The sequence below is a fragment of the Choristoneura fumiferana genome, chromosome 22, assembly GCF_025370935.1.
Source record: "Choristoneura fumiferana chromosome 22, NRCan_CFum_1, whole genome shotgun sequence".
In the NCBI taxonomy this organism is placed as follows: domain Eukaryota; kingdom Metazoa; phylum Arthropoda; class Insecta; order Lepidoptera; family Tortricidae; genus Choristoneura; species Choristoneura fumiferana.
In genome coordinates, this window is record NC_133493.1 from 13,492,506 (window position 1) to 13,511,029 (window position 18,524).

The following is an 18,524-nucleotide window of genomic DNA, read 5'->3' on the forward strand; positions in this document are numbered from 1 at the left end:
TTATTTTAATTGATTTTTAGCTTTACATAAAATAAAAATAATCAAAAAAATATGTATAAACTTTATTCTCTGTGGCTGTTGACACCTGACTGCCTTGGTCTTAGACGAAGATTTTACTTAATGCACTAGAGCATAAAAAGTAATTTTATGCCGACTAGATCCAGCTTGAAGTGAATAAACATTTTTCATTCCTTTCTTAGATGGCTGTTTTGCCGTTACCTTAGTTTTAATAACGCGTACCTCATTACTAAGCAAGCCGTAAACCCCCAAGGGACTCTCGAGACTTAACAAGGCAAATTAAATTTTACCTAGGTAATTATGCAAAAAGCGTTTGCCCACTTTACGGGGGGTAAACATTTTACGGGCACAGATAAAATATAACAGATGAGTCGGTTTGATGAAACAAACAGTGCCTGTGTTCAAGTTCAAGGTACCTTCAAAACCTAAAGCAAAGTAATTATGTACCTAAGTTGTAAGAGGAAGAGTAACTTCCCTATCCGCCGGTAGATGGCGTTGTATACCTTTTGTGTTAGGGTAACGGCATGTCGCATTGAACCCATAAAGGCATAGACTAGATTCCTAGAGCTTCTAAAGTGAGTCAGATTTTGATTCCGTATATTTTTAACCCCCGACGCAAAAAGAGGGGTGTTATAAGTTTGACCGCTATGTGTGTCTGTGTGTTTGAATATCTGTGTGTCTGTCTGTGGCACCGTAGCTCTTATACGGGTGAACCGGTTGGAATGCGGTTTTTTTTTTGAGAGGGTTTCTAGCAATGTTTCTTAGAGATGTTTTATCAAAATCGTTTTTTTGAGATATTGAACTTTTCATTGGTCAATTAAACTTACGTAGGTACGAGTATGAACACTAGAGCCGAGCGTTATTTGCTGAATGAACCTGTTTCGGAAACGAAACGAAAGAAACGGTTTCTTATAAAGTAACGGAGTAACAGTTTAGTGCTGAAACGAAAGACAGTTTCTGTAGACACACACTTCGAATTGAGAAACGATACCACAGACTATCACATATATATATATATATTGACTCGAGGAAATTATCTCACAAGAACAAATAATAGATTCTTATCTTAAACTAGTTCTTGAAGCTAACTGTTCAAATATCCTAAATAGCTACACTTATTGATAACGAAGCTTTCGTTTCCTTTGAAAGGAAACCAAGCAAAGAAACTGCTTTTTAAGCACTAAGTAACTCTTTTTCAAAACTGTTACTTGTCAAAAATAAACTGTTACGTTACGTTTAAAAAAAAATACGTGACGACTCAGCTCTAATAAACACTTTTTTTACTAAGAAGTGATGGGCATTTTGACAATCGAAGAAATACGCGTCTAATTCAATGACAAGAACAAAGACGATTAGATACTGATGATGACGATGATGATGATGATGATGGTGATGGAGCTAAAACCAAAGTAGGGAAGGCAGTAGTCTGTTTTTAATATGAATTAGTTAGTCAGGACTCATTGCCAAGCACTAAGTTACTAAAAGCAACGGTGCCGAAGACTGCAAACAGTACTAATGGACATCTAATGATCTGCATATTCATCTCATCATTTTCTAATGAAAATTTATTGTCATGTTTACAAACAGCTTCGATTCGTGCCAGTAGCATGTCGATATACACAGTTGACATAGAGCACTAAGCCAAACGGAGACGTCATGTCATGTGGTCTAATAATACTGCGAAAAAACTGGTCTACATTTTTTTTTATATTTTTTAATTCTAAGCAGAAGACTGTAGTCGTTTGGTGAAAGATACAGATAAAAGTTTATTTTCTTATTTTTTTTATGAAATTGCCGCTTAAATCGAACTTTGAAATTGACAGATTTGTTGTAACAACATTATTGTTTTTGTACCTGGGCGACCGAGCTTTGCTCGGGCTAAATATCAGAATACTAGCTTTTGCCCGCGGCTTCGCCCGCACAGAATTCAGTTATCGCGCGCTGTTTCCCCGGGAACTGTGCATTTTGCCGGGATAAAACTGTCCCATGTCACTCTCTGGCCCATAAACTACCTCTATGCCAAAAATCACGTCAATTCATCGCTCCGTTTCGACGTGAAAGACGGATAAACATACAAACATACAAACACACACACTTTCACAATTATAATATTAGTATAGTATGGATTAGGTACTACTCACCAAAACAATTATTCATTACGTTTGGCAGATTGACTCGTCCTTGACATCTCCTGTTGGTTTAATGCTCCAAGCCCGCAACATCACTCACTGTCATACCACCAACATAATTACACTTTTATGTCACTTTATAGCACACCGATACTACTGAAAGACATTCTTGTCACGAAATAATTTTGTTTTTGTTACAAGTTAATTAATGTTCGTTTTATTACCGTACGTTTACAAACGAATGGTAATTTAATATTACGTTTTGGTAATAATTGACGTATGTAATGTTAGAACGAAGATGATTGGTGTTTTATACAACGTTCGTGTGTGTCTTGTGTGTGAGAGAGAAACATTTATTTACACATATTCGATACACTGTTTGTTTGTGCTGTGCTCTCTTCTTCTAAGTCGTAACGTTCTTAACACATTCGGGTGACACAACGTCTGTGACTTTTTAGTTCTTACTCCTATGCCAGTGACACGTATTTGTGACTGCTGTGGGATATGCACTATGCTTAGCGTAAGAGCTCAGTGGATCATCACATTCGGCTCCGGCAACGTTCCGCTAAGCCCTTACGCTATGCCAGCCTTTAGGTATGAATTCTTTTGACACACATGCGTGTCACCGGCGAATTATTAATCATAAACGTTGTGTTAATGGCACTGGAAGGTGCTACATCTGTGTCACGTATACGTGTCACTTGCATAGAAGTGATTGCTGTGGGATATCCGTAGGCAAGTTTAGACTAGCAAGGAAAATCGTGCAAGTTGGATTATATTGAGATTCCATAAAGCGAACGACTTATAAGTGGTTAATCGAGCACCACAATGTAATGCAACTTGCATGACTTTTCTTACAAGTCTAAACTGGGATTAAGAGCTTAGTGGATCGTTGGCGGGGCCGAACGTCTTAACAGAATGGTCTAAGTCGTTAATTGAGGATCAATGCAAACCACATGACGACTTTTTCCGTTTTTAGGGTTCCGGAGCCAAAATGGCAAAAACGGAACCCTTATAGTTTCGCCATGTCGGTCTGTCTGTCTGTCCGTACGTCTGTGGCTTTGCTCAGGGACTATCAATGCTAGAAAGCTGTAATTTTGCACGGATATATGTAAACTATGCCGACAAAATGGTACAATAAAAATAAAAAACATTTTTTTTAGGGTACCTCCCATAGACGTAAAGTGGGGGTGATTTTTTTTCTCATCCAACCCTATAGCGTGGGGTATCGTTGGATAAGTCTTTTAAAACCATTAGGGATTTGTTAAGACGATTTTTCGATTCATTTATTTTTTTGCGAAATATTCAACTTTAAAGTGCACATTTTCATTAAAATCGAGCGTCCCCCCTTCTAAAATCTAAACAGGTGGGTGGAAAAATTTGAAAAAATTCATGATGGTAGTAAGTATATCAAACTTTCAAGGAAAACTATAACGGCTAAGTTTGCTTGAGAATTATTAGTAGTTTTACTCTTAAATAGCAGCCTAAGGAATAAAATACCTAAACTTGGAAGATTCCGTATAGAATACGAAATCTTTAGAAAAATATTACTTATTTTTTTCGTAATGGCTACGGAACCCTATTTTGGGCGTGTCCAACACGCTCTTGACCGGTTTTTTCCTCTTAGAGTAAGTACGAAACCCTAAAAACATAGGAAATCAAAGGCAGAAAGCTGGGGCGAAAATATGGAATCTGAGGCGGATCGCTTGGATAGATATTAGGTAAACGCAGCAGTGCAGTGGCAGTGGGCGGGGCACATTGCTCGCAGGACTGATGACCGATGATTAGAAGGTTCTCGAATGGCGTCCGCGGACCGGGAGACGAGCTGTCGGTAGGCCTCCAACAAGATGGAGCGACGACCTGGTTAAGATCGCGGGATCGCGGTGGATGCGGAAAGCACAAGACCGGTCCTATGTCCAGCAGTGGACGTCTTTCGGCTGACATGATGATGATGATGATGAGACCCTTTATATAGAGCTTTAACAGTAGTTTTCAGTTTACTGTTCCGTTTAATTTTTTTTTGTGCAATTCAGTGGTGTGTTTGTAGTTCTAGGCCCGCGCAGAAACTACGGCCCAAGTCTCTTAACACTATCACGAGAATGTACAGTCGAACAAATTGAATCATCACCAGGGTGGAACCTTTGTGCTAATAATGTCATGTTGACATCTCATACTTTTGTCGAGGAAATCATAGTGAAATTGATAATTAAGAGGTTACACCCTGGGCCATGATATAATTCGTTCGACTGTACATGCTAGAGGACAATCTCTAAAGTTGCCAAACTATAACCAGATAGGAACCGTCATGGAGTGGTTTGTGGACAGGATTATATTCATCTCATCAACTATACTGGTATTAGAAATTTATATTAGAAAATCGCTTAGCGTAGCGTAGGGGTACATTCGTGGCACGCTCGCTAGTAATCCAACTAAATATTAAATGATATTGTCGTCTTAAATCGAGTTTAGCTCGGCATGTTTCGGGCTAATTCGTAGCCGTAGTTCGTAGCCTATTTTTCCTAGGAGCAACGCATCTCGGCGGCTGCCGCAACACTCGCACTGCACGCCACCGCTCTGCTCGAAACATGACGAGTTAAACTCGATTTAAGACTGGAGTTATCCGATACAATATCATTAATACTGTTTTATTTTTATTTCGTGGCAATAAATGATTTTTTTCTTTCTTTTAATATGAGCGAGTCTCAGTAGTTTCATGTTCAAAATTCTACTTAACTAATATTATAAATGCGAAAGTTTGTGAGTATGTGTATATATCTGTGCCTGTATGTTTGTTACTCCTTCATGCTAAAACAGCTGAACTGCTGGACGGATTTAAATGTAATTTGATACTTAGGTAGCTAGACGTCTGGAATAACAGATAGAATACTTTTTATCTCGATATTCTCACGGGATTAGGATAAGATCTCGAAATCTCAACCGCTGCGATTAGAAACATGAAAGATGTCTCGTATACAAATGATTATGAAATCCAAGACGTGTTTTTGGGAATTCCCATTTTAATGGTTCTACTAAACCAAACTGGTGGCTAAACTTTAGTTTAGTAACCCCGGAATTTCAATTCAATAGCCAGGTATAATGGTTTACCGTGCGAAGCCGTGGGTATTGTCTAGTTCAAAATATTACCAAAACACACGGTTTCAACGTTTAGCACGTAAAATATCTGGCAGGCACGTACAAGGGACGTGCTCAGGAATGGGCCATGTTTATATCAACCTATAAAACTGATTGCCAATTGAGTTAAAAATTCAATTTTGCGGGAAGAACAGCGGGGCTACTACGAAACTCGAAACTCGAAGTTCGTGTCGTGCGGTCCCTTTGACACTTATACTATTTATGTCTACACAATAAGAGCGAAAAGGACGTCGACGCGTCGGCATGCGTGGGCCGAGCCGATCCGAGCCGAGCCATGCCTATTTAGCTTTTATTGCGTGGACATAAAGGTTTTTTCTGTCGGTTTTTGTCGGATCGGTATAAAAAATGTGTGTGAAGTTCTCAATCCACACTGAGCCCGTGTGAGAACTGCGGCCCAATCCTTGACAATCTACGTCCCTAAAGTAGATAGGCCCAAAATCATGATTCTTAGAATAGTATCAATTAATATCACATTTTCCAATTTTAAACTCTCTTCCGCAGGTCATCGCAGCTCTAGCTGTGTCCCTGGCTCCATTTTCAGCGGGCCTGGGCAAAGGCTACAGCTCCCCTGCCATCGCATCTCTCCAGGGTTCAGGAGCCAACGCCACCAGAAGAGACTTTCAGCTGACAGACCAGCAGGCCTCTTGGCTTGCGTCATTGTCTTTCTTGGGTAAGTATTAGCTTAGAAAACCATTAACCACCTGGTTTGAACTATATTGTCTCTCAAGTGGTCTCTCGGCTCAAGTTATTCGGAATTTATCCCAATAACATTGAAAATACAAACTGAAACATAGATGCACAGAAAAACCAGAAAAAGAGATAAGCCCTGGGAATCAAATCCAGGTCCTCAGCATTCCGTGCTGCGTGCCATACCCCTACACTACCACTGGGCAGGAGTACAGACACGAATTTCTCCTATGCACCATATATCTCAGCTTGTTTGTTTCTTATTTAGTCACTTAAGCAGCGACACTAGCGACATCTATGTTTTTAGCCCTCATCGAGAAACTTTCAAACATTCCATTGGAACTAACCGCTCACCCGGACAAGCCGGACAAGAAATGTTGCTATTAAGCAATCAAATTAAGATTGGTTTTTGGAGTCTGTTTGTATTTATTATTTCAACTCCAAATTTAAGTAGGTAACAAAATTTGGAGTTGAAATAAAAAAAACAAAAGACTCCAAAAACCAATCCCAATAATATTGTGAATGCAAAAGTTTGTAAGTCTATTCGTTAGTTACCTCGTCATGTCTAAACCGCTCAAACGATTTAAGTAGATGAAATTCGGTGTACAGATAGTTTTAGTTCAGGGGAAGTATATAGAGATATGGTGTTATCACGGAAAATTACAGATCCCGCGGGAAAGCTTCTTATTTTTTTTTTGTATTCTCGTTTTATTTTATTTTACTTTATTCATTTTTGTTGTAAGTATCTATTATTTATATTTGTGTGACCGGAATCAACTTTTTCATTTTCATCGAATTGTTGATATGGGGAGAGGGGACAAAGACTGCCAAACTCAAGTGGGACTGGGCAGGTCATGTCTGCCGGATGCATCCGGATCGTTGGGCCAAAATCACCACTGATTGGGTACCAAGCGACGGGCACCGGAGCAGAGGTAGGTCTAAAAGAAGGTGGCGGGACGATTTGGGGCGATTCTAGCCAGACTGACAACATTTTGCCGAAGCCAGTGACGAATGGAAGGAGAAAGAGGCCTTAGCCCAGCAGTAGAACACGGTATGGGCTATTTAAAAAAAAAACTAAAGAGGGTCGCGCGTATCTTAAAAATACTCACACCGTTATTGTGTATGATTATTCAATGTTTGAATTACCCACGTCGGATAATACAAATAACTGTAAGTGAAGGTAGGCAGGGGGTCGCCAAATATTTTTCAAACCAAGGGGCGCATCCTGAAAAAGTTTAAAAAACACTAGTTTAGTCAATCAGGTTCTACGAAGGAATGGAAGTAAGACTCTTTAAGACACTGTGAGGCTCGTTTTTTAACCCCCGACGCAAAAAGAGGGGTGTTATAAGTTTTTCTAGGATCCCTATGTTGTCATTCGATTCCAACCTTTGCTCCAATTGGGATGTCCCAATTTTTGACAACATAATATAATAAATCGAAAACCATTTGGAGAAATAGGCTTTGTGAAACGATTTTAGAAATCAGATTCCAAAAATGTGATAAACTGAATTAAATAAACAAAATTTAAGTAATGACCCTCATTTGACCCCTGCAGTGTCTCGTCACAAAGGCAGTTAAATAAAGCAGGTCTACACTCTTAAGCAAATTGACAGTTTGAAATGTTGCTGTCCTGCAAATAGTGACAAAGATAGAACTTTTATTACATGATGCGCACCCGGCTTTAAACAGTTGTTATTTATCGTAAAGTCCGAAATGTATACGAGTATTTCCAATGTATTTTTACAAATTAAATTATTAAATTACTACGTTACAAGTAAATACAAAAGATTTTAAATATCAGATTTAAATAAAAATATCTATTTACTATCACACCATTAAACAAACATAGGAATAATCGAAGCTAAAAGAAGAGAAATAAATAAAACTATTTGTTATGGTTCATTTAGGACCCTAAGCCGTGCTTGAATTATTGTCAAATTGTAATGCCACAGATTATGTTTTGTACGACCTGAATTTTTCTAGGCAATGGAACGTGGCTGTCTTACTGTGACGTCATCCTGTGTAATTAAATACTCATCCAAATTCAAAAACAAATGAAAATGGTATCTTAAAATATCCTATTCTTTCCAAAAATAAAATAAAAACTATAGGTTATTTTTTTTTGGTGCATCCCAATTCCATGGTCGTTGGTCCTTGGTCGTTACTTTATAGAGGTATCGGTAATTTGTGGTTCAAACATCTGTTCAAATAGGCAGTTTATTGGAGATCATTAGTATATAGCAAAGTTCCGTGGCAAGTGACAAGTGCGTTGGTGGTGTAATGGTCAGCATAGTTGCCTTCCAAGCAGTTGATCCGGGTTCGATTCCCGGCCGACGCACATTTTTTCCTAACAATGTCGATTAATTACCTGGCATTTTTAAGCCTTGCGACTAAACGTAGTTAATTTGCATTTATGAGTTAATTATAATTAGAGAAGAAGGTATTTCATTTATAAAAATATATTTTATTAATTATAAGGCATATTAACGGCCAATACGTAACGGTGATCGTTTTAGCTTATAGAAATTACACGTTTTGTCTTAAAGATATGCAAATATGAAGTGGTGTTAAGTAAATTGCGATTTATGTGTGCGAATTGATTATTGCAAATATGCGATTACAAAATACTCTTGAACTGAATAGTAAAGCTTTAGACGCTAAAAATGTATACAATTTTTAAACTTTGTAATACTTTTTGCTTAAAAACAATGAGTTCACCCAATTTGCATGGTATAGGAAAAATCTACCATCCTCGCCTCAGGCACAAATGGTTATTGCCGAAAACGTGGAATAAGGGGAATTCCGCCGCAGAGGAATGCCAACTGGTCAAATTGTGGGGAAAATTACATACGGCTTAATATGGAGTCGGGAATAAAATGAAATTGTTGCGGAAAAGCTTTGGTTTGAGAGCTTAGAATGAAGATTTGAAGGGAAAGGAAATTTGTACAAGAACGTTGTATGTTGATGATTGCATGCTTTATCCCGCGTCTAAAATTGGTTAATTTTCTATACCGAATTTAGAAAAGTCCCTCTTTAGCGATGATATGATAGTTGGGTTTGTGCGATTTGTGTGTGTGTTATACAATGTGGAGATAAAAGAACTGCAAAAACACATTTCCATAAAAAGACTTAGCCTTCGTAAGGTTTGCGGGTGAGCAAAGTAATTGTTTATATAGTTCATTGAATATTTGATATTAATATTAGCGTGATACCTCCACGCATTTCAGAGAAAAAGGGACTTGGTAGACGGACGAACGACAAAGAGATAACAAGGGTTCCGTTTTTGTCGACTGAGGTACGTAAACCTGAAAATACCATAGCTATCTAGATGACTTAAATCGATGGGTTCAAACGACAGTTTCATTACGTGGAAACCTTGACAGAACTACGACATTTTCGATCGAAACTGATTCATTTGGCTGAAAGCCGGCAAGTCCATTACCTCTAATGGGCACCGATGAAATATCGCTAAATGAAATCGATGGAATAAAAAAATCTTTGTTCTATTTGTGAAAATAGGCCGATTACTCATACAAACGTTCTTTTAAGGCTTTTTATTTCATAGGTAAAATGGAGAAGTGGACGGAGGTTGGTAGTTTAGGCAGCCGGATAGCACAACGGTTACTGTACCTTATGCTACGAAACTTCAGGTCCCGGGTTCGATCCACGACATTTGTGAATGGGTTGGTAGTAGCCTTCAAAAAATAAGTTGGTACTTTCGTTTTCTTCCTTCTTCTCCTTTCTTATTATTAGTGGTTTACTATGTGGACAAAATTATAATGTATTTTTAATTAAATTTTGCATCGACCAGTCGTCTCTTACAGCTATCATCTTTAGGAGGCTGTTAGTGCTGCCACGTATTCTTGTCAGAATGCGATGCCTTTGTTCCGTAGCACAGCCTGCATTAAAGCTATTTATGGACGTGTCCACTTGGCATTACAGGAGCCCTCTTCGGCGGCATGGCCGGGGGCGCCGCCATGCGGCACGGGCGGCGCCGCGTGCTGTCACTAGCTGCCGCGCCCTGCAGCCTCTCCTGGCTGCTGACTGTGCTGGCCACGTCAGTAAGGATGATGTGCATTACGGCGTTCCTGGGAGGATTCTGCTGCTCTATATTGACGATGTTGTCGCAGGTTAGTTCTTTTAAACACTTTTCTATCGCGGGATGACGTAAGTGTTAAGGTCTCTCTCTAACCACTACACCATCATACCATGGTCAGGCACAGAATGTAACTTGCATACTGGCACGTGACGGCGACGGTTGGTTAAGAAACGTGTTTGTGGACTGGGCATAGTCTCAACTTTTCAATACAAAGAATACAGGGTGGAAAGTTGAGATAGGGCAGCAATACTAAGTATATAAGTTTATATATAAGTTTTCTTTGATTTGTGGGTGTTCTAGTACTCTAACTTTAGTTGGTCTGAAAGAGTGTTTTAATCCTTGATAGAAACGGAACCGATTGGCATTAAAAAAAAAACAAATCTGTCGATTTTCTCGCTGACTGTAAATTTTATCAAAAATCTGTGAATGTCGATTGTCATCACTGAAAAAGTTAGTACTTTAAGGTCTCCTAAGAGCATTTTCGCGTAACAGCAAGGGATCTAGTAGCTGCCCTTGCTGCACCATCTCAACTTTCCACCCTGTATTTTTGCCTGTCACGTTGCTATACGGTCATGGTATGATACGGTGTAGTGGGGAGACCTTAACACGGAACAAGGAAAGAAAGAAAGAATCCTTTATGTATTTATACTATTTCTCTGTTGTTTCATAATGTTTTCCATCGCAATGTAATTTACCCTGCGTATCGAATATACGAGTGTAAATCTCTCTCTCTCTCTCTCTCTCTTTTTGACTTACACACATACATAAAATCACGCCTCTTTCCCAGCGGGGAGGCAGAGACTACATCCTTTTGTGTTTTTTTTTTGACTCAGAAATTACAAAGCAATTTAATGGTGTGTGAAGCTCCCAATGCGCATTGCGCCAGCGTGGGAACTACAAATACGGCCCGAACCCTCTCCTTCCGAGGCGATAATATAGGCCGGAATGATGATAATGGTGATGAGTACCTAGTACCTAGTAAATACCGGTACTGCTTTAGTATTGATATTTTACCAGTTTTAAGCATTAATTACCACAAAGCCTCCCGTCACACCAAAGCTAACTTTACAAGTTAAAGCCTTAGATATCTTTAAAGAAACTAATTTTCAAGGCACCCGCATACCCCGACGCTATAGTCAGGGTGGCCATATTGGATGAGAGTTCGGGAACAATATTCAATTACGACATCAAACAAAATTCCTCGATCTTTATTCAGCCTTGCCCGTATTTGATTTTGCCTTTTAGAATAAAATGTGTGTTGGAATAGGTACAATTGGGTACCTTAAGTTTTCTATGATGGCCCTTAATTATATTTTTTATCTATAGTAGACTTTTATTGTAGCTCACTCCTGTATGTCGACGTGTACGTACGTGTGTGTACGTTTGTGTCATTGTACGGCGACATTTGACAACTGACAGCTGTCAATACGAGTACGACCTCTTTTTTTTTTAAACAGACCAAGGCACAAAACTTACTAATCTCACGAAACGTGTGGTTTGCCGAAATAAAGACTCAATTTATTTTTACACAGTAAAAAATGTATCTACAGGAGGGAGCTACATTTGAAGTCTACTATCGATAAATAATATAATATGGCGTTTACCTTTACTTTCCCGAATTTCAGTTGCCATAGCAACGTTTGCCATAAAATATATAGAAGCGTGCTGTTTTCAGGATTTTTTAAAATGTCATCGTATATAATGCAGTAGGTTAGGTTAGGTTTGTTTAATATCAACTCTGAAGAAATTTCTATTTCAGACATAAATTACTTTATGGTAAATGAAAGTTCTAGATACATTCAGGCATATGAAATTCGGGCAAACGATAGAGAACCATAATATGAACATTCCCAGAAAACTTAAGGAACCACCCAATTAATTAGGAACGCAAAAATGTCTGGGATGTAGACGTATGGAAAAAATCTACAGGGAATGTTTGAGTTTGCTCACTGGAAGCGGGTCTTTATAGTATTATACTTGAGTTTTTCGTTATGGTATGAAGAGATTGGTTTATAAATAACTACTGACTCGCCCTGGCTTCGCACGGGTACAATTTTGAAAAAAAAAAGTTTAAGTCACTTCATATTTTTCAGCTCCTTTTTACCAAAACTGCACTTATACTAGTTAGTTCTCAAACCACTGCGTTAGCAAACAATAGTTTTTTTTTAATATTCTTTAGTCCACATATTTTGGTAAATTTTATGATTCAGATGTACCTACGTATGTTATTGTGAGTTAGACCATATGTTTTTGAAAATCTATGTAGGTACAAGACGTAGGGACGTTTTAAATGCTTCAAAAAGTTAGAAATTGTATCTTTCCTTTTTTATTTAAGAACATGAAACTATCTTGAGACGCACTCATATTTAATGACATCAACCCAAATAACTCACGCCTTAAATCGACTTTAGCTCGACATGTTTCGGACTAATTCGTAGCCCTTCATCTAGGAGCAACGCGACACGGCGGCTGCTGCCAAACGCGCACTGTGCCACCGCTTTGCTCGCTTCTGCGCTTTTTCCCCCTTTTTCCTCTTTTCCTCAGAAAACCAGTCTTCATAATCCGTAAATATCACCACCCTACTTATAATTGATAAACTTAGCAACTTTGTCCGAGCGGCGTTTTTCCGAACAGCAGCAAAAGTTGGCTAATTCAGGGGGCTACTATGAGATTCGAAAATCGAGGTCTGAAATACCGTCCCCCTCACTCTCGCATTAAATAATATAAGCGTCAGCGGAACGGCGAGATAAGAAGTTCTAATTTTGCACTTCGTAATACCTACAGGGCCTCGAAATTTGCTCCGAAAACTCAAGTCTTGTTAAACGATGAAATTATTATTTATTAGCACGCTGGAATGAAATTAAAACAGCTTTGTTTGTTATTAAAGTTTTATTGCTTTTTGAAAGTTGGAGTTACCTGAAGATTAGGAAGTTCTTGACGTTAAATTATTTCGCGAGGTGGAATAATGAGAGGCTTAGAGAACATTTTGGAACATTATTCAGTTTATAACTAAGTGGTCCTATAAATAGAACAGTTATTTATAACTGTTCAAGTAGGCGTGGGACCTACTTAGACACCTTGTTTGTTAGGGTTCCGCCCAAAGGGTAAAACGGAAACCCTACTAAGACTTCGCTGTATCTCATGAACCGTGATAGCTAGACAGTTTAAGTTTTCACAGATTATGTATAACTACGGCCGCTATAACAACAAATATTAAAAACAGAATAAAATCAAAGTCAAAGTCAAAATATCTTTATTCAATTTATGCTATAACAAGCACTTATGAATGTCAAAAAAAATCTACCACCGGTTCGGAAAAGCCTCTGTTGAGAAGAATCCGGCAAGAAACTCAACGAGGTATTTTTTTTAAACAGATTTACAATATTATTAAATGATATCTATACATCACAAGTATTTAACACAACTTTATTTTGAACAAAGTAGGTTCGCTATTTGAAGGGATCTCTAATGCGGATCGGAATTATTTCCAAATATCCCTGTCCATGATATAATCATTAACTTTATAATACGCCTTAGATATTAATGTCTTCTTGACAATGGATCTGAATTTTATTAAATATTAAAGGGGGGCTCCCATACAACAAATATGATTTTTTTGCCATTTTTTGCACGATATTAAAAACGGCAATAGGTAGACGCTTGAAATATATTCATAGAATATTTAGTCGTGTATTCAATTTAAAAATTAATAATTAAAGTAAAATAAATATTTAAGGGAGGCTCCCATACAACAAACGTGTTTTTTTTTGGTAATGTCTAATGTTGTATAGATAATGGTATGGATCATCACCTCATTGGCAAATTTTAACGTGAGTCATCATCATCCCAGCCTATTTACGTCCCACTGCTGGGCACAGGCCTCCTCTCAGAATGAGAGGGCTTGGACCGTAGTTCCCACGCGAGCCCAGTGCGGATCGGGAACTTCACACATACCATTGGATTACTTCACAGGTGTGTGCAGGTTTCCTCGCGATATGTAAATTTCAAATTTTATTTCAATAAACTCGGAGGTGCGGGCTGGGGTTTGAACCCAGCGGCGATAGGTCAAACCACTAGGCCACCACGGTTTTTAGGGTTCTGGAGCCAAAATGGCAAAAACGGAACCCTTATAGTTTCGCCATGTCTGTCTGTCTGTCCGTCCGCGGCTTTGCACAGGGACTATCAATGCTAGAAAGCTGTTATTTTGCACGAAAATATATGTAAGCTATGCGGACAAAATGGTAGAACAAAAAATAAAAAAAAAAATTTTTTAGGGTACCTCCCATTAGACGTAAAGTGGGGGTGATTTTTATTTTCTCATCCAACCCTACAGTGTGGGGTATCGTTGAATAGGTCTTCTAAAACCATTAGGGGTTTGCTAAGACGATTTATCGATTCAGTGATGTGTTTGCGAAATATTCAACTTTAAAATGCAATTTTTCATTAAAATCGAGCGTCCCCCCCCCCTCCTTAATCTAAACCGGGGGGTGGAAAAATTTGAAAAAAATCAGGATGGTAGTAAGTATAACAAACTTTCAAGGAAAACTATAACGGCTAAGTTTGCTTGAGAATTATTAGTAGTTTAAGAGTAAATAGCAGCCTAAGGTTTAAAATATACTTAAACTTGGAAGATTCCGTATAAAATACTAAATTCTTAGAAAAATATTAATTATTTTTTTCGTAATGGCTACGGAACCCTATTTTGGGCGTGTCCGACACGCTCTTGGCCGGTTTTATTTGAGTTGAGTTGAGTCCTCGCGTACTTTATAAAGGACCAATGAACACTAAGAATAACGGCTGAATGTACTTTATAAAATAATATCCAAAATAGCAAAGCAGGTCAACCACGTCTAGGTTTTAAGCACTAAGTTTGTTTAAAAATGTCAGGACTCAGGAGAATAAGCCAAAGTAGGTACATGATAAGAAAAACACATTAACTGTTAAACAGTTTTTCGCCGCGTGGTAACGAAAATATCAAGTCTTTGAGTGAGACATTACATTTGTTACCATTACCAGCTGAATCAACATTACATAAACCTTGCGTTTTACCTTTTATGTTAGCAACTGACTTACGATCATCTCATGGAAATTCACCATCATCATACCATAAACGTGCCATTGATGAGCACAGGTCTTCTCTCCAAATAAGAGTGCTTGGGCTGTAGCTCATACACACAAACATCATTGCTCATAGTCAAAATACCATAAAGGGGACTTATCACGCTATTTTTACACAAGTAATATTTACCTCGACGTCGAAGAACTCGCGCTGCTAGGCAGACTTGACACCCCACACTTCAGTCTACTCGTGACCACGGCAACTGTAACGTTGCCGATACGTCGAGGTTAATATTACTTGTGGTATTTTGTCTATGAGTGAGAATCACGAAAGTTTAAAACGTTATATCATAGAAGCTTCGTGGCTGTGCGGAATTCCCCGCGATATGATTTCCTTTACCGTAAAGCACGTGTTTCGTGATTTATTTCTTATGTAAATTCGCACATAAATTCTGATAAGCTCAAAGCTGCGATCCCGGACTTAAAACCACAATCCTTTGCTTGAAAAGCCGTAGGTTAAATCACTGAGCTACCACTACCACTGTTCCATTCTTAAACTATCTTTCTTAATTTCAGGTCTACATCAGCGAGATATCAGTTCCAGACATCCGTGGCTGCCTCAGCGCTGTCCTCAAAATCGTCGGCCATCTTGGCGTCCTATTCTCCTTCACCATCGGCGCCTACTTAGACTGGCAGCAACTCGCACTCTGCATATCCGCTGCTCCCTTACTTCTATTCTGCACCGTCCTCTACATACCAGAGACACCAAGCTATCTCGTGCTCATCGGAAAAGACGAAGAAGCCTACAAAAGCTTGCTCTGGTTACGAGGTCCGAATTCCGATGTTGCACAGGAACTAGCTACGATCAGAACTAACGTATTAGCCAGTAAAAACTTCAGTCAGCGTCAGAGTCAAATGTCTAGCAGTCAGTTTATTAGCTCTTTGGATGTTAAATCTATGAACAGATTACTAGGTCCTATTCTAGTTACGTGTGGGTTAATGATGTTCCAAAGATTTTCAGGAGCTCATGCGTTTTCTTTCTACGCTGTACCAATTTTTCGGAAGACTTTTGGAGGAATGAATCCACACGGAGCGGCTATAGCAGTTTCCTTCGTACAACTATTAGCGTCTTGTCTATCAGGGCTACTTATAGATACAGTAGGTCGTCTTCCCCTACTGATACTTAGCTCGGTATTAATGTCAATGGCGCTAGCAGGTTTCGGAAGCTATGCTTATTACGAAGAAGTCCACAGAAATCAGCGGATCCAGAATGTCATGTTTCATCAAACTGTTGGTCAAAATGACTGGATACCATTGTTATGTGTGCTGGTCTTCACGATAGCTTTTTCTTTAGGCATGAGTCCTATATCCTGGTTGTTGATAGGAGAGTTGTTTCCGTTGGAATATAGGGCTTTTGGGAGTGCAATGGCAACAGCTTTTAGCTATCTGTGTGCGTTTGTTGGAGTCAAAACCTTTGTTGATTTTCAACAGGCTTTGGGACTACATGGAGCGTTCTGGCTTTACGCTTCTATAAGTGTCGGAGGATTATGTTTCGTAGTGTGCTGCGTCCCTGAGACCAAAGGGAAGGATTTGGACGAAATGGACCCGAATTATGTACAAAGTTTGTCGCCGAAGAGGTAGACGGATTAGATTACGATGTCACAGAGAATTAAAATGGTGTGCTCTCGTTTAGACATAATAAAGATGAGAGAGAAAGAATCTCAGTGGCAGCAAGGTGTTTTAGAAAGTTTTGAGTTAGTTGTAGATGGAAATGACTATAGGAAAGTCTGTAGTGACCGAGTAGGCAACGGAAGCAAAATTACGATGAAGGAAAAATTTAAAAATAGTTTTGGAATGTTAAAATTGGTATTGGATGTACTAGATTGGCTTGAAAGATAAAGAATTTAAGTAAGTGCGATGTAGTAGGTACCCGTATAATGTAGGAACAAACAAATCGATTCCACCGCAAGATTTTGGCTGTGCTTATTACGATTTTTTAATAATATAATCACCTCGTATTCGGTGGTGCCCTGACAAATTAAAAGTGCTAGCTAACAGAATTTGGTAAAGTTAAAACAAGAAAAAAAATGTTAAGTTTTAAGACTTATGTATTATAATTGAAAAGAAATACCAATTATTATTTGACTTCGTACTAAGTTTTCACTATTACTATGTTTACTTTACTAAAATGTACATTATTTTGTTTTTAATTTTATTAGATGCTATTAACACAATCTATAATAAAATCTGGCACTTACAGTTGAAACAAGAAAAAAAAAAGTTAAGTTCTTAAGACTTAAGTAAGTATTATAATTGAAAAGAAATACCAATTGTCATTCGACTTATTACTATGTTTTCAGTATTATCATGTTTACTTTACCATAATGTACATTATTTTGTTTTAAATTCTATCAGATTCTATTGGCAGACCTTTTAATAAAATAAATGTACTCTCATATCCTAGAAACATCATATCTCTAAACCTTTAGTTATTTATCTATTTTAAGATTGCAGTGGTCCATTCTTTACCTCTCTAAATTAAAACCCTTTAGATTCTTAAATATAGTGAAGAATATTTCCTTATTCCCGATTAGTAAATTTATTCTCTCTAATAAATAATTAATGATGGATATTTTAATGAGCTTCAATAATTAATCTATGACAATAAAAATAAGACAATAATACTTTAACTATATTAATATCTACCTTGTTGTATTATTTATCTAGTCTATGTAAAAGCTGTTGACTCTCTGAGATTTTATTAGAGAATTATTTAGCTTATTTTTTGTCCGTTCCAAATAAAGGACATTACGTAGATAATCTCAATATTTTTCATACTAATCATACAAGTGTTTAACATAACCCACGTATTACTTAATTCTATAGAAAAAGTGAAGGGTAACAAATTTAAGACGGGGAATTTTGTGTTATTTCGTTGTACCTATTGCTGAGTTAAAAATAAGACATGGTGTGCTTAATATGGAACATTTACAAGTATTTCAGAATGGCTGAATAATTTTTGATCACGAATAATGATGAATATTAGTAAAATTGTAGAAATGCAAAGTAACTTTTGCAGGTGGTTGGACCTAGTGCAAGGTCCGCCCGGATTGCTACCACCATCTTGCTCGCTAATCCTGCCGTGAAGCAGCAGTGCTTGCACTGTTGTGTTTCGGCGTGGAGAGTAAGACAGCCGGTGAAATTACTGGCACTTGAGGTATCCCATCTCAGCCCTCTAGGTTGGCAACGCATCTGTAAAACCCCTGGTGTTGCAGATGTTTATAGGCGGTGGTGATCTCTTACCATCAGGAGACCCACTTGCTCGTTTGCCATCCAGTCGAATAAAAAAATAAAAAAAAAACTACGAAATAATCCCTTTC

The 18,524-nt window shown here is 38.1% G+C and overlaps 1 protein-coding gene, 1 long non-coding RNA gene and 1 other non-coding gene across 3 annotated transcripts in view; all 3 read left to right on the forward strand.

The window, feature by feature from the left end:
* LOC141440537 (uncharacterized) overlaps positions 1-18,524 on the forward strand; it is a 304,669-nt gene that overhangs the window by 190,480 nt on the left and 95,665 nt on the right. The gene's annotated exons all lie outside the window — the stretch shown is intronic.
* Positions 5,890-18,210, forward strand: LOC141440529 (facilitated trehalose transporter Tret1-like). Its single transcript, XM_074105075.1, has 3 exons — positions 5,890-5,970; positions 9,930-10,117; positions 15,721-18,210. The coding sequence occupies exons 2-3, from the start codon at positions 9,947-9,949 to the stop codon at positions 16,783-16,785; spliced, it is 1,236 nt and encodes a 411-aa protein (XP_073961176.1). The 5' UTR covers positions 5,890-5,970; positions 9,930-9,946; the 3' UTR covers positions 16,786-18,210.
* TRNAG-UCC (transfer RNA glycine (anticodon UCC)) lies at positions 8,254-8,325 on the forward strand. Its single transcript has one exon. It is a non-coding gene; the product is annotated as a tRNA-Gly (tRNA).

What these genes read in the sequence shown, in the direction of transcription:
- LOC141440529 (XM_074105075.1), top strand. Translation starts at nt 9,947, where the DNA reads ATGGCCGGGGGCGCCGCCATGCGGCACGGGCGGCGCCGCGTGCTGTCA. An exon ending in TATTGACGATGTTGTCGCAG is followed by an intron (nt 10,118 to 15,720) that starts GTTAGTTCTTTT and finishes TCTTAATTTCAG; the next exon opens with GTCTACATCAGCGAGATATC.